This window comes from Festucalex cinctus, chromosome 8 (genome assembly GCF_051991245.1).
Source record: "Festucalex cinctus isolate MCC-2025b chromosome 8, RoL_Fcin_1.0, whole genome shotgun sequence".
Classification (NCBI taxonomy): domain Eukaryota; kingdom Metazoa; phylum Chordata; class Actinopteri; order Syngnathiformes; family Syngnathidae; genus Festucalex; species Festucalex cinctus.
In genome coordinates this window covers 14885334-14900273 of record NC_135418.1, presented here as the reverse complement: position 1 = coordinate 14900273, position 14940 = coordinate 14885334, and the positions used below count along the sequence as shown (strand labels likewise).

The 14940-nt window shown below is 41.2% G+C and overlaps 1 protein-coding gene across 5 annotated transcripts in view; it reads left to right on the top strand.

The window, feature by feature from the left end:
* dlgap4b (discs, large (Drosophila) homolog-associated protein 4b) overlaps positions 1-14940 on the top strand; it is a 99594-nt gene that overhangs the window by 58274 nt on the left and 26380 nt on the right. For all 5 annotated transcript variants that reach the window (XM_077529770.1, XM_077529767.1, XM_077529768.1 and 2 more), the window contains exons 3-4: positions 1209-1257; positions 13682-14931. In XM_077529770.1, coding sequence (XP_077385896.1) covers positions 13735-14931 — 1197 coding nt within the window. In that variant the 5' untranslated portion in view covers positions 1209-1257; positions 13682-13734. The remainder of the gene's footprint in view (positions 1-1208; positions 1258-13681; positions 14932-14940) is intronic.

Here is a 14940-nt window from a genome sequence, read left to right as displayed (position 1 = left end):
TAAATATTTCTGTACATACTGTGAGCAAAGGTTGACAGGTGAATGTTTTGATATTTTCAGTCGACAGCAAGTGGCCAAATGGCTGCCCCCAGAGATGGATAAAAATTCAAAACAAACACAAACTTAATCAGAATTCTATCTTTAGACTAGTGGTGGCATATAGAACATATTGTAAAACTGAATTTTTGACTAACATTGTTAATGATAAGTTGGAAAAAATGTTATTTTTATAAGTGATATAAAACGGATAATCATTTGTAATAGTCAGTATCTAAGAAGGAGCTCTCTGTTTTGAAAATGTTGATGAATATAGATCATATTCACTACTGAATTCAGATCTGATGGGCTTTGTGTGAGGATCTTTATACACAAATTGGTTCCTGTGCGCCATTAGCATTGCATGTGTCTGTTGTTTATATACCACACACATATATTAAATATAATGTTTTTATCGTACAGTCGAGTCAAGTTTAACTGATTCACACTGGTTGCATAAAATGTTAATTCACGTGCAAGAAGAAGCAGCAGTATTTGAATAACAACATCAAGGTTATATCTTTCTGCATTTTTTAATGTCCCATTGGTGTGATGAATGATGGAAAGTAAGAGTGCTTTTATGAAGTGCTTTTATACTGCTAGATTTTGAAGGTTATCATCAAACTATGGGTATTTTCAACTGAGTAGGTAAGAAAGAAATCTATAAGAGATTACATTTGGCTTTTGCTTGGGATACAACGTACACGCATACTGTATAGGTACTGTGTGAAGAAACAGATCAATACTCAAATGCAATTTTTTTTATGTGCAATAACGCATAAGCGCATTCTTGTGCCAGAGAGCTAACATATCTGTGTGCATAGTGGTGTTAACATAAAGGACACGTGGTGGGAGTGTTTGCTGAGGTGCGGGGGTGACGGGAGTCATTCAACATTGTCATAGCGTCTCAAAACACTGCAGGTGTTATAAAAGACAGCGGAATATGGATGAGTGGGATTGAAATGCGCTATTGAGACGAGAGGAGAGAAGTAGGTCAAAGAAGTGTAAAAGTAGACTTTTCCAAGCCTGAACCTGAACATGACTTGGCCTCAAGCTCTTGAGCCCACAATCTGATTTTTTTGAACACCCTTGGTAATATGCATGAAAATGTTTTTTTTCTCAGAAGCGTGACAATGTGATATAGTTTGATAACGTAATGTTTTCTTTTTCAGGAACCCTCCTCACGTTCGCATCAAGGCTTCACAGGAATGAGCTGCCAATGTAAGTCTTTCACTTGACCTTTACCGCTCATGTTGTTTTTTTGTTTAGTTTTTTTTTTTTTTTTTTTTAATGAAGCTCAAACATGAGGGAACAATGCAGGAACATGTTCACCTTCAACCGGATGCAATATTTCAGCAAGCTAATTGCAATTCCCTGCAAACGCCCTGACAGGACTTCAAAGAGGACTCGCTGGAGGAAGAGAAAGTCAAATTCACATTTCAAATACAACCTTGCTTTCAGTTTCCTGTTTTAGAAATATTTCATCCCTAGGACAAGGAGGGCTTGAGGCGATGTCAATATAGACCAGGATGTGAGAATTTCCAGTAAGTTTCGCAGAGGATTTCGATTCTTGACTTTAAAATGTTGTGATTGGATGCCTGTAAACTTTGAAGCAGAGGCTGAAAGGTTTATAAGGCATGATGAAATATCAAACGATTGAATGATGTCACCTTCGGAGGACCATCTGCTGGGAGCAAAAAAAGAAAGAAAAAGAAAATGATATGAGCTTCATTTAGTTACATAATGTCCTCTGTTTTCTTTTGTCTCTTATTTAGACTGATAGTCTCATTACAATAAACAACCATTCAATTTGGAGAATTGTTATTTCTTTGTAAGGACGCAAAGTTATGAATAGACCCTTCCAGCTGACGTCACTGCTTAGCTCCGCCTCCCGGAGGGCAAGCGTTCCACAACAAATAAATGTATAGAGCTTGATTTTCGGCGAGCATTTTCGTTCAAAGGTGGGAAATATGTCAAGTGTCATAAAAAACATCCCAAGTATGACACTACATTACTACGGCTCATTGAAACCAATCGTTTGGAGCTACTAGCTACAAAAATTGAGTTTGTTTAACGGCAAAGTGGAAGTGGAAGCTTAAGGTATGTTGTTTTTGGTTGAAACAGTTCGTCAATCAATACTTTCATGGTGTAAATTGTCATTCTTTAAATCGTTTGTGTCTGGGTATACTCGTCTTGCTGTATATCGAAGTCTTCAAGCAATCTTAGTTTGCTAGCTGCTAACAAACAGACCGCACGTTTACTACACATTCCTCAGCAGAGATCAAGCCCAAGTTAAAGTGTTAAATCGTTAACTTTGTTCTAAATTACTTGAATACTTGTGCAAAAAAAGTATGAATGATTGTTTCACTAAAGATAAGACACACACATTCATCACGTCTGCCTGGAATTTACAATCAGAGGTTAATATTATGATATTATATGAAAAAGAGAAAAACTACCTCATGTAAAATGATCTGAGCACATCCTCGTACTTTTTGTGGGTGCAAAGCAGTTGTGTCGTAGTTTGGCGCTAGCCACCGAGCCATTAGAGCATCCGTAGGCCGCGCACAAGTTGATTTATCAACTGTTTGACCTCCTTTCTAGGTCACAATGATTGTTTTCTAATTCACTCGCATTGACGCCCTGCCCTCCACCACTAGGGGCGCACTTAAACGTGACGTCACACTAGAAGGGTCTAGGGAGGGTATCAAATCTTCAAAACAAATAGTTAACAAACCTTACTGTACATTATGAAACATTAAAGGGAAATTATTTACATTGTCAACCATGAAACATTATAGGATGAGTTCATCTACTAAACTTTGTCCTTAAACATTATTGTCAAAAATGCACTTCTGCTAAAGTATTGGCAAAACTAGTCAATGGCTGCCGCTGCCTGTACGAGGTATCTTAAGCAAAATTGTTGGCATTTGCTGAAAGTAACTAATGAAGTCACTTGTAATCAAGCTCAGTTACTTTTAAAATCAAATAATCAGTAAAGTAACTAAAGTACTTTGTCAGGGTAACTCTGGCAACACAATAATGTACAAATGATGTCACACTAATGTAAACCTGCAATATTTATGCACTGTTTTGTGTTGTCTCTGTTTTTCTTCGTCTTATTTTTCTTGCCCTTAGCTGTCAGGGCCACCAGAATATTTAAATATGAGACGAGGACAAGTTGTACATACACAGCCATAAATAAATGCAACTCTCCCGAGAAGGTTATACACCATGTTGCTTGTTTTAAAGCTGAATCAGTGGCACTACTTAGCGAAAGTTTAGGGATTATGTTTCGTAAAATATCCTCAATGTACTTTAGATAAATAAATCCTTTAATGTCAAGCCACGGTCATTCTTTCATGATCATTCTTCCTGAGTCGCACACAAGAGTCTGTCCTTGTCGTGTCTTTGGGGTGGGGGTGCATTAAAATACACAGTCTCATGCGAACACATGTACACTGAAGACCCTATGTGCATATAGATGTGCAGTTTAATGTCGAAACGGCAATCCTGCCGGCTGTGTAGCTGTGTTTCGGTGATAACAAAATGCTCCAATCACAGAGCTTACGCATGCCTCTAGTGAGGCCCCAGGGACGAACCTCCCGGGATAGTGGATGAGAGGGTGGAAGTGGAATCACACTCACAATATGCCCTGCTGGAGGTGCGAGAAATGGATCCGGAGGTTCCATTTGACACCGGCTTTTGTCTTCACGCTGTGTAATTAATCTGATGATCAATGAATCACACGTTGACTGTGGAAAATTCAGACTTCGTAATTCAGGTGTGACAGGCAACATTTGCCGGGGGATGATCTGAGCAGCGGAAGGCACAAAGTGCAAGCAGCTCTGTGATCAAAGTGGCGCTCACGCTGCATGAAGCCGCAGTGATGTTATATCTGAACTGAAGAGATTGAAGTTAACACCCGCATATCAGAAGGTCAAAACTTTGTTTTGCTTCTACAATTGGTGTTTTATATGTAGCCTATACAGCAGAACCTTAATGAGGCAATATGGAAAAGTGATTTTACAATTGCTTGTGTACAAATATTTGAGTCGCTGCAGTGTCAGTCCACCCATAAAGTGTGAAATTATACAACCAAGTTTTTGTTTTTTTAAGATGGTTATTTCCAAAAACGTGTATCTAAAGCAGGGTACACAAAACAGTTTCTTCCCCATGGCTGTGAAGAGACTGCTGCAGGGATCATGACCACTCCAGTGTCATTTGCCATTTACTGATGTAAAATGTATTTACTTGTTAAAAAAAAAACACAAAAAAAACTGTATCCGCACTTCAAAATGTTTGCTTTGTTCTTGTTTACTGCAAAACTGATGTTTATGTACAGCATTGTATACAGCAACGCCTGTTCTTAAAGCGCTTTATAAATAAAGTTGAGTTGAGTTGAGTTGATTAGCTGCTGCTCTTGAGATGTAACCAAACAAAATTTCGTTGTACAGTATTTTACAATGACAATAAAGCTCTTCTCTTCTCTCTCTCTCTCTCTCTCTACACATGTAGCAATTATAAACAACTTAACGTATTTGAAAAATGTGACCCCGATGTGTCGAACTGCTGCTGAGGAGGACTTACTTGATGTCAGACGTTGTTTGCCTGAAGTATCAGTGGCTCACATCGGCAGCCTCCACAAGTATATACCATACAATAAGGCTCGTATCGGCACCAATGCGATACCTGGTACTCGCCCACACCGAGGCCTAACCCACGTGAACAAAGACGCTTAGATACTGGCAAGTTTGTGATGTCACAGGATCATGACAAACCCAAAAGGCTGATTAAATCAACTGAAACTTGAAAAATGCTAATACAAGCACTAAAACTAAACAAAAGGCTTCTTAAAAATAAAAAAAATAAAAATATTAACTCCCTCCCAAAAAAATGAAACACTTAATCTCCTCCAGAGATTGGATGCTGCCTCCTTGAATCTATTTATTTTTAGATGAGTGAGTCATGCCAGCTTTGCCAAATGTCATACCTGGGTGAGCTTGCTTATTAACTTACACAGCCTACTCACTCAAAAATAGATGTAAAAAAATGCTAAGATGGAACCTTCTCTGACTCAGAAAGTCCATCGTTTTCTTTGATTGACTGAAAGATGCATGATCATTTAAATTAAATTGTCTTAACAGAAATATTTTATAGGAATGAAGCATTTTTTACAATAGATAAATAATCTTCTGAACAATTTTTGGGCAGGCACTGTGGTGACCATGGCCCAAGACCATCCCTGGACACATGGCGGCAGAGACCTTTAGACGCTAATACCCTGAACTGTTCCCTGGTGTGATTGCTGTGATTGGTCATCTCTTTTTGGGATAATTAGGTGTTGAAATATGTTTGCTGTAGCACAATGGTTAGCACATCTGCCTCACTGTTCTGATATTTGCATCTTCCAAGTACTCCAGCTTCCTCCCACATTCCAAGAATATAGAGGACATGACAAAATTAAATACTCTAGATGTCCGTTGGTGTGAATGTGAATGGTTGAACTCATTTAACCATAATAATATTAATAATAACAATAATAACAATAAAATGCTACTTGCACCATGGTAATTCTTCCATCGCCCACTAATCACGATACATGGTCAAAAATTATCCCAGTCTTTTGTTGCCTCAGAATCGCAGTTTTTGTTTTTCTTATTTACTACTCATGCTTGTTAGATGACACATTTATATTATACTATCAATTCATAAAGCTACAATAAAAACAACCTCCATACCTTTACAGTAAATTGAAGATGGATGTACTTTGTGTTACGCGTCAGTATGACTTTGGGGGTTATGCCACATGAGCTGAATGTTTATAGATCACAGCTCCTAAATGTCATATTAAATGTATCTGTGTGCCATCTTGGCTTGTTATGGCAACAACTCCCACCATCTGACAGGTTGGCGGCTTGACAGGCGGCCATTACGGTATTATTGTGACGTCGGGTCATGTGGGGGATTGAAAGGCATGAATATGGAATTTGACCCACTTGGTGTCCTCCATTTCCTGCCACATGGTCACCCATCATGCAGCGGGAAATCTCATTGCGTCACTGCTTCCTCTGTCGGGGTGAAGCCTATAAGATCTTTCGGGCTGAACTGTGGCTTTTGCGTGTCATTTCAAGGGCATTTTGAAGTGGATTAGATTTCAGCATTATGCCGGTGGGCTGAGTCGAAACCTGGGTGCTCATAACAGACTGCGGATGACTGCTCATACACATGCAAAGCAAGACAACTTGAGCTCAGGCTTTGGAATAAGACTCAAACGCTGCTTAGATGTTTATAAGCGCTCTTGATAAAAACCAGAGGAGTCGCACTGTTGTGTGGTCTGAAAGTCAAACTGAATTGGACAAGCAAGATAGATCCCTTTTAAAATGCATTCATGTTTTCAATATTGTTTGCATATAACCTGAAAGAGATTGGATTTACTCAAAGTAATGCTGCATTTAAAAATGATTAAAGTGCAACACTGGTTGGTTAAGTGCCCTCAGAATCACGGCTCTTAGAGCTTTTTCACTTGCGTGCGGTGTGACTGTGTGTGAGAGAGAAGTCTGCAAGCATCTTCAGTGGTGCATTCAAGCATTGTAATATACGTGCATTCATAAAAATATGCTTGTGGTTGTGTGCGTGCATACTAATGTCTGTTTGAATTAATGCCTCTGATTTGCACGAGATATCAAAAGTAATGACCATTCAATACTTATAGGGCCTTATTTTCGTAGACCGGTCGCCTGACCTAAAAACAGGCACATCTTAATTTTCATGCCATGTCAAGTCTAGTGTAGCTTGTGAATTTGGTAGATGAGCTACGACTGCCTTGTTCCTGCGCAATCGACAATTTGGTCACAAAAAGTGGACTACATTTTAGACTCGGTAAAACCAGGTCTAACTGGTAGCGCAGGTTTTGCATGGTGGTTTTGATCAAGGCGCAGGCAGACAGATTCAGCGCTGTGGGCACGTGTATAGTGGATTTCATTCATAGAGTAGGACAATCCCTCTGAATTATTGTGGAAATCAATTCATTCCACGGGTTATGATCATTATTCTCCTGAATAGTTTTAATAGCAACCCACTGACTGTGCAGCACAATTATGAGTGGTGGGGGTTGTACTTGGACGTACTGCTCTCCAAGCCTCTCTGATTTTAATGTAAATCAGGTATGCTACTACGATTGGCCGGGAAAACGCTCTGTTCAATCCCACAAAACGTGCAGTGTCAGCAGTGACTCTGACTCTGTATCGGCCCGTTATGGTGAAGACTTACCAATCGATCTACATTCCTACCCTCACCTATGGCCACAAGCTGTGGGTCGTGACCGAAAGTACAAGATCACGGATAAAAGTGCCGATGAGTTTCCGCTGCAGTATTATATATCAGTGGAACCCAAAAACATGGACAAGTAAGTAAATTTACAACAACAAAAAAAAAATAATATATATATATATATATATATATATATATATATATTTATAACAAAAATTAAGCACCCAGGCAAAAGTTCAACAAAAATAACTTGCAATGGCAAGAGCAAATTTTAATAACAAAAACCGCATGCAACAAATACGTGGAACCAAAAACACACTTGAGCCAATCCAAAAGGGCAACAAGGTAATGTACAACAGAAATCTTCAAGAACTTACAAGAAACAAGACGGGAAGGCAAGATCAAGGTCGAGGTTGAGGTTGAGGTTGAGGTTGAGGTTGAGGTTGAGGTTGAGGTTGAGGTTGAGGTTGAGGTTGAGGTTGAGGTCGCAAACTAGGTCTAGGGGTCGAGGCTACCTCGGACTGAAGCATGAGCAAGCACACAGTGTGACAAAAGACAGGAGCAGCAGCAGCCTCTTTAAATATACAAGACATAATTGCTGATGAGCACCAGCTGTGCAGAGTCTCATGTGCGCCACCGCAGGTCAGGCTCAAACTGAAATTACAACAAGACAACTGAGAGCACAGCCTGCAGGCATGGAACGTGACACGCAGGGTGTCTGGGCTCTCGCCTAGAGATAGGGTGAGGGACTGAGAGTCTAGAGGAGCCAGCTGAGGTGGCTCGGGATCTGGTCCGGATGCCGCCTTGACGCCTCCCTGAGAGGTGTTCCGGGCATGTCCCACTGGTAGGGGGTCCCCAGGACACGCTGGAGAGACTATCTCTCTCGGCTGGCTTGAGAGCGCCTTGGGATCCCGCCGGAGGATCTGGTTGAAGTGGCTGGGGTGAGGGAAGTCTGGGCATCCCTTCTAAAGCTGATGATGAAGATGGATGGATGGAAGTTCTGAATGGCTCTCAGTACTTTATGAACATCAGAGATACAAATCATGAAGATTTTTCCATTATATCTGACAAAAAACACTTAGAATGCTCTGTTGCAACAGCGAAAGTGGTTTTCGGGGTCATGGAAGCAGAGCTCGGCTACGGCAGAGGTAGCAACACTGTGCCACCAGTTTTTCAATGACTTCCTTTCCGCCTGGCGGTCTTCAGAGATGCACTAAAATGAGTGCGGGTTATCTCTCACAACAGAGGGGAGGGTGATAAATTTATAGCTATGAAAATAGGCCAGAGCACAGCACTGATGGAACAGATCAGGTGTAATTAGGACAAGGTTAGACTCGTTCACGCTCACATCATTTATTTAATGTGTCACATATGGCTCAAGTTCGAGTGTGGGTTTGTGTGTGGATCTGGCAGGCACCCTTAAAGTGGCAGTGAGTTTCTTCCTTCCTTTCGTTCAAAGGTCTCTGCAGGCACCTGATTTTCCTGTATCATCAGCTGTCTCCTCAGCTGAAACTCTGTTTAGGTTGACATGTTTTTAACGACATGAACTCTCCTGACTCCATAACCCCCTTCTTTGCTCCTCCAACTCATCTCTCATCTTCCTCTGCTTCTATTCAAGTCGCCTCATTCCCTCTGGATTGGTTTCATTTTCACTGGCGTCAAGTTCGCGCCGCCGCTTCACGCCGCCGCTTCCTCCTCAGCACTAAGTTTGAGACCACATAATTGTGTGCCCACATCACAGACGCGCTGGAGTTGCCCCATATGTGTTCTAGGCCAGTACAGCAGATGGACTCAGTTCTGACTGATTGAGCTGTGCACCAATGCTCAGCTGAGAGGATGATATGCTTCACACAGGCTCGCCCACTGACTTGCTGGTGTAGAAATGAGGTGTAAAAAAATAAAAATAAAATCCGCATTATATATATATATACCGGAAAACACCGCAGATTGCTGTGGTAAACGCTGTGATAATGCAGCTACAGAGTCCCCTGTATGTCCTCTCCTACATCTGCAAGATCTGCATCATAAAATTATGCCTTTACAAAGAAACTGTTGATTTGAATTTTTGTCAGAGAATAATTAACCCCTGCCTATATGAAATATCGCTGTTCACAATTCCCGTTTTCCCGGGTTTTGAGCTGAGAATCTATGCCAAAGCTCTGGCAAGCATTTTGTGTTATGGTGTTCCGCAAGGTTCAATTTTGGGGCCCTTGCTATTTTCTTTGAAGAAATGCTTCATCAGTTCTAAATAACACGGTTAAATCAACCTGTCCCGCATCACTTTCATTTAAATTGGATTACTGTTGGGTGGCTAAAATTTAACTCATTTTCAGAAATTAATACTACTAGTTGTGTTGAATTTACACAATGCTGTCATGTTGAAGCATTCCACCATGCTGCCCTTGTCGGATTTTCATCCACCCATCTATTTTCTGAACTGCTTATCCTTGTCAATCCAAAATTGGATTTATTACCTTTGTAAAAGGCAGAAAATTTGATACAGCTCTTTTCTTTAATCTCTTCCGTTGAGTAAGTGGTATTAATAGCTCACATTAGGCTCAACATGTTTTTATGTAGCAGAAATATACAATTGTGGACCATCCTCCTTGCTCAAGTCCAGCTTGCAAACGCGTATTTACATATTCATGAGGCTCCAGAGGTGATATTTCGCAGGAGAAAAATAATCTGTGAGAACGTGTGTGATACTCCTCGTCATTAGCATCCCGATTACTGCCTGTCAGTTAATGGACTAGATACGAGTTCATCCTCGTAAAAAATACACTTGAGTGTTTGTCTCTAATATTAAGCTTTGACACATGCCAGAAATCATCAGAAAGGAGTGAATTGGATCTTTTTATTCAATGGCATGTCCCTCCACTGGTGAGCGGTGCAAACACGCCTAGTGTGGCTGAGGTCATGAATTGGACACTTGGCCAAAATGCCCCTCACCCCCCTTGAAGGAACAGATTGCAGCTTCCCAGTGCACGCGGCTGCCACCAGACGCTCCATGTAGGGTGCAATATTACACACACACCATGAGCACTCACACTAGCATCGTCGCATGCACTGAGCACTAAACATTTGTAGCCTCCTCTAACTACTGAGTGCAGACGCTTGACCTAAATGATCAGATTCCCTTTCTGATGACTGAATGTCTCATTTGGTCATGATTATTAGTCATAGATAGCAAGTGTGAAAACTTTTCTGTACAGTGTTGCCTTGAGAGTTTTAGAGATAACAGCCGTCGTTCAAACGATTTTTCACTTTTAGTGCTGTATGGTGACAGCAACTCCAATCATTCACAACAAATAGCAGAGATACGATTATTCAAAAAGAGGCTTCACACTGTTTATTTCAACTACCAGCTGAAGGTTACTTTGAAACTAATCATAAAACGAAGATATTTACACCTTTGGGCTCTATTTTTGTGCCCAGTGCAAGCCTAGTTCAAGGCACAAAACGCAAGACAATCTGCGCAGGGGCAGGCAAGACTGGGTCTTCGTATTTTCGCATCGTGGCTTACTTATATTTATTCTATTTTGTGTTTCTTGTTTCACTTATCGTTACTGCGTGGCTGATTTCTATTCCATGTACAGCGCTTTGTATGCAGCAATGGTTGTTTTAAAAGGAACCCCGACTGTAATAACAAGTTTGCTGTATATGATTTTTTTGCTTGTTACTAACAACAGATTCATTTTTCAAAAATCATTTCCAGTTTAATACATTTTTCAGAAACTTTATTTGGACGTACGCCACACCATATTTATTTATGTTACACCACATTCAGCCCGTAGTGACGTAGAATGGCGGCTGGCTCTCTGCCGAGCAATGTGAAATGTTTATGAAGAATGCAAGGTAAGCCTTGTTGAATTGAAAGAAACAATCTGATGGGGACAGCGACAGCCTCCCTCACGCCATGTTCTCGTCATTCACCAGACGCATTCAAGAGTTTTGATTTTACGGAGGCTTACCTCGCTTTCTTTATACTCGTTTCGCATTGCTCGGCAGAGCCAACCGCCATTCTACGTCAATCCGCACTGAATGTGTGGCGACGTAAATAATAATGCATGTACAAATAAAATTTCTACAAAATGTATTAAACTGGAAATGACTTTTGAAAAATGAAACATAGTTATGTTAGTAACAACCAAATAAATCATATGGAGCAAACTTGTCATTACAGTCGGGGTTTCTTTTAAAGTGCTTTATAAATGAAGTTAAGTTACAAAAATTATATTTTGCACTGTTGGGAGTGTGAACACAGTCGACTTGATTCAGTACCAATCAAACCATTCCCTTGGTTCCCTTGGCATCTGAGAGGCGCAGGCCTTGACATGGTGGAAGCAATAATTTCTTGACAATTTGCTCTTTGCCTCCAATATTGCCCTTGTGAGGAGACTTTATTAAAAAAAAATAAAAAAAATAAAAAAACAACAGGAAAACGTAGGAGTTGCTCGGTGATCTAAAGTCTTGGAGGAATTATCAGGTTTTGTTTTACTTTGGCTGCATATTTTTCTGTAATTGTTTTGGTCGAAATCAAAATTGTAGCACTTTGTGGCTTTTGCGATTCCATTATATTTACGCTAAATGACAGAGTAATAAAACAAATTTTGAAATGTTTTTTTACTTTGATTGTAGTTCGCAGTGATGTAAAAGTATCCTACGTCATAGTGAGAGCTATTTATATATATTTTGTTTATCTTTTTGGACACATGAAAGTGTAAAGTTTATTAATTGATTTTCTGTACTGCTCATTTATTCTGTTGCTGTTTTCTCAGGTTACAATATTTAATTGACAATTGTAAATCTGGGTTGTAAACAATCAAGAACTACTTGACCATGCGATCCAGAAATACAGTTTTTTTTCCCCCCATGATGTGCCTAATTCCTATTTAATCCCAAAGGTAAAAAGATTGCTTTTAAGTTTGCCAAGCCTGTTCACTCTGTTAAGTGACAGTGTACAGTTATTATCCCTGCCTCCCTTTATAGTGCACCAATCGCTGTCTTTGGGAGCCTTACTGGGTGACACATTGAAGAGTGTGTGTTAAGCTTATCTGAGTGGCGTGCCACTACGAGATCTGAGGCAGTTAGCTAATGTGGTGTAAAAGGATTTAGAGGATTTGACCCTATCAGTGGAGATGGCACTCATAGAAGCTGCGTTAATGACACTAAATGAGTCTGTGCCTGCAGCATGCTAATAATGGGGGCTTGACAGCCAGGCACATCATTTACAGAAGTTTTTTGGGGGGCGGTGAGGGCGAGTGAACAGCTATTTGATATTCATGCTGCACAGAAGAAACATTGCACACTTTATTTAGGCAAGATGGAGGTCATGCGACACCTGCGTTTCATCATGAATAAAACGTCATCTTGTAAAACTTTCTTTGCATCTTATAACTTATTGTATATTTAGCAGTTTGCATAAAAGTATCTGTTTTCCTCCAGGTTTTGACTTAGGTGAAGGTGAGCATGGCAATTAACTCTGGGATTAACTGGAAAATAGTCAAAATCAGCAAAAATAATTACGTTTTGCCCAGCAGAAAACAATGCGGGTGTGAAGGGGCTAAAAACTTTAGTTTCCCTAACATGCATGTTTTTGGAATGTGGGAAGAAACCCCACTTAAGCACATCAAACAGTGCACTATGATCTTTGCTAGCTGAATTTGTGCCTGATACCCTCACATAATAATGATGATATTATGATGTGCATGAACCAAACTATGTGTTTTCAGTCAACCGCATCTGCCCCTCTATTCATCGGGGATTTCTAAGCAGCAAGGCCTTATGAAAGACATCAAGCAAGAAGTACAACCACTTAAATTATTCAATAAATGCAGTTTGTAGAACTTTGTTTTTGCTTAGTACATTGCTCTTTTGGCAACATTATTAATATTGCAAGGCACAAAACACCAGCTGAATTTCATGCTTGCTGATCTTATGAGATCAAAATTGCTTACTAGAATGTTATAATGGGGGCACAGCTGTTTAAAAACAAATCCCTCCATATGGACACTATACAGATGAACGCTACTTTCACAAGTTCAATAAGAAGAGGTTATTATTAACATTATTCATTCCACATAGTGTTTTGTGTAGGCTGCCACTAACTGTGCTGTCCCACTGAAGATCATCATTGTTTCACATATTGTTGTTCCATTTGTTTCGAGCACAACTGTTCATTGTAGAAGGCAATGGATTGACATCCGTCATCCAATATTTGCCTCACAACACTACACATGGCTTGATTGTGGTCTGGTTTGCCTATGAGTAGTGCATCTCAGGCCACGCTAAATATGTGGCTGCCTTTGTACTGATTGCTTCATTCTAATTCTGCCTTTTTTTTTTTTTTTTTTTTTTTTTGTTTATGATCTAGGAATCAACTACTAGGTCTGGGGGTCTACTAGAGGGTCTGGCCTCCTCACAATCATGAAAGGGCTGGGGACCAGCCATACCAGACACCTGTCTGACTCCTGTGACCCTTCTTCTGGCCACCTAGAGGCTCTCTACCCTCAGAAGACTAGCACCATGCCACGGAGTCCTTACCTGCTGAGCCCGACAATGGACCAATACGGCACTATGGACCCCCATCTTTACCCATCAGCCAACCCAGGTTCCCTTCCACCAGAATGCCTGCTGCCCCTCAACAACCAGCTGTCAAACAGCAGCACCTTCCCCAGGATTCACTACAACTCCTACGATCCATCGGACTTCTCCCCACCTGTAGAAGGCATTGGTGGAATGAGAACTGGGACATTGGGAGCCTCCATATCTATGGGTATGGGATCAGGTATGGGCATGGCTGAGCTTAGTGGACGAACATCCATGATTACAAGCGGCTCGGCTACGATATCACATCACATGACCAAGAATCAGGTGCCACACAGTCTTCTGGAGTTTGAGAAGCAGCTACCTGGAGGTCGGGATGGCTTCAGCACCTTACAGTTCCATAGAACGTCGGCAGTAGCCGCAGGCAAACAGCGGACGGACAGTCCTGGTCGCATTCGTTACATGCTACACTCGGTGCAGAAGCTTTTTGCAAAGTCACAGTCACTGGAAAGCCACCACATGAAAGGAAACATCAACGGACGCTCAACAGGCAGCGGCGGAGGTTCGTCGGGCACTGACGACGGAGGGAAGCATAACCGCAGGGCCAAAAGTAAAGATCGCGGGACTAAATCGGAAGCAACCGCCAAGCGACGGCCACGCTCCAACATGTCAGGTTACTGGAGTTCCGATGATTTGGACGGCAGTGACATAAGCAGCTTCCACAACACCATGACGATGATGACTGTAGGACGCCCCACTGGCCATGAGAGTCAGGGAGGCCAGAACAAATACATCCATAGCGGCTACAACACCATCAGCTCGTCGAAAAGCAGCAATAACATGAAGTACCAGACACTTGCTGCGCCTATGAGTGGAGGAGGAAATGGACTTGGAGGACCAGGGAATGTGCTCATGAATGATAGCGACTATCTGAAAGGCGGGTCCTGGTCCGCACTGACTATGGGTCAGCCAAGGCAAGTGATCCAGAAGGGCTCAGCCACTCTTGACAGATCTTTGCTCAAGTCCAGGTCATGCCAACAAGAACTGACCTGCAACTACCTGCAGGTTGGTCGAAGGGTAAGTGAG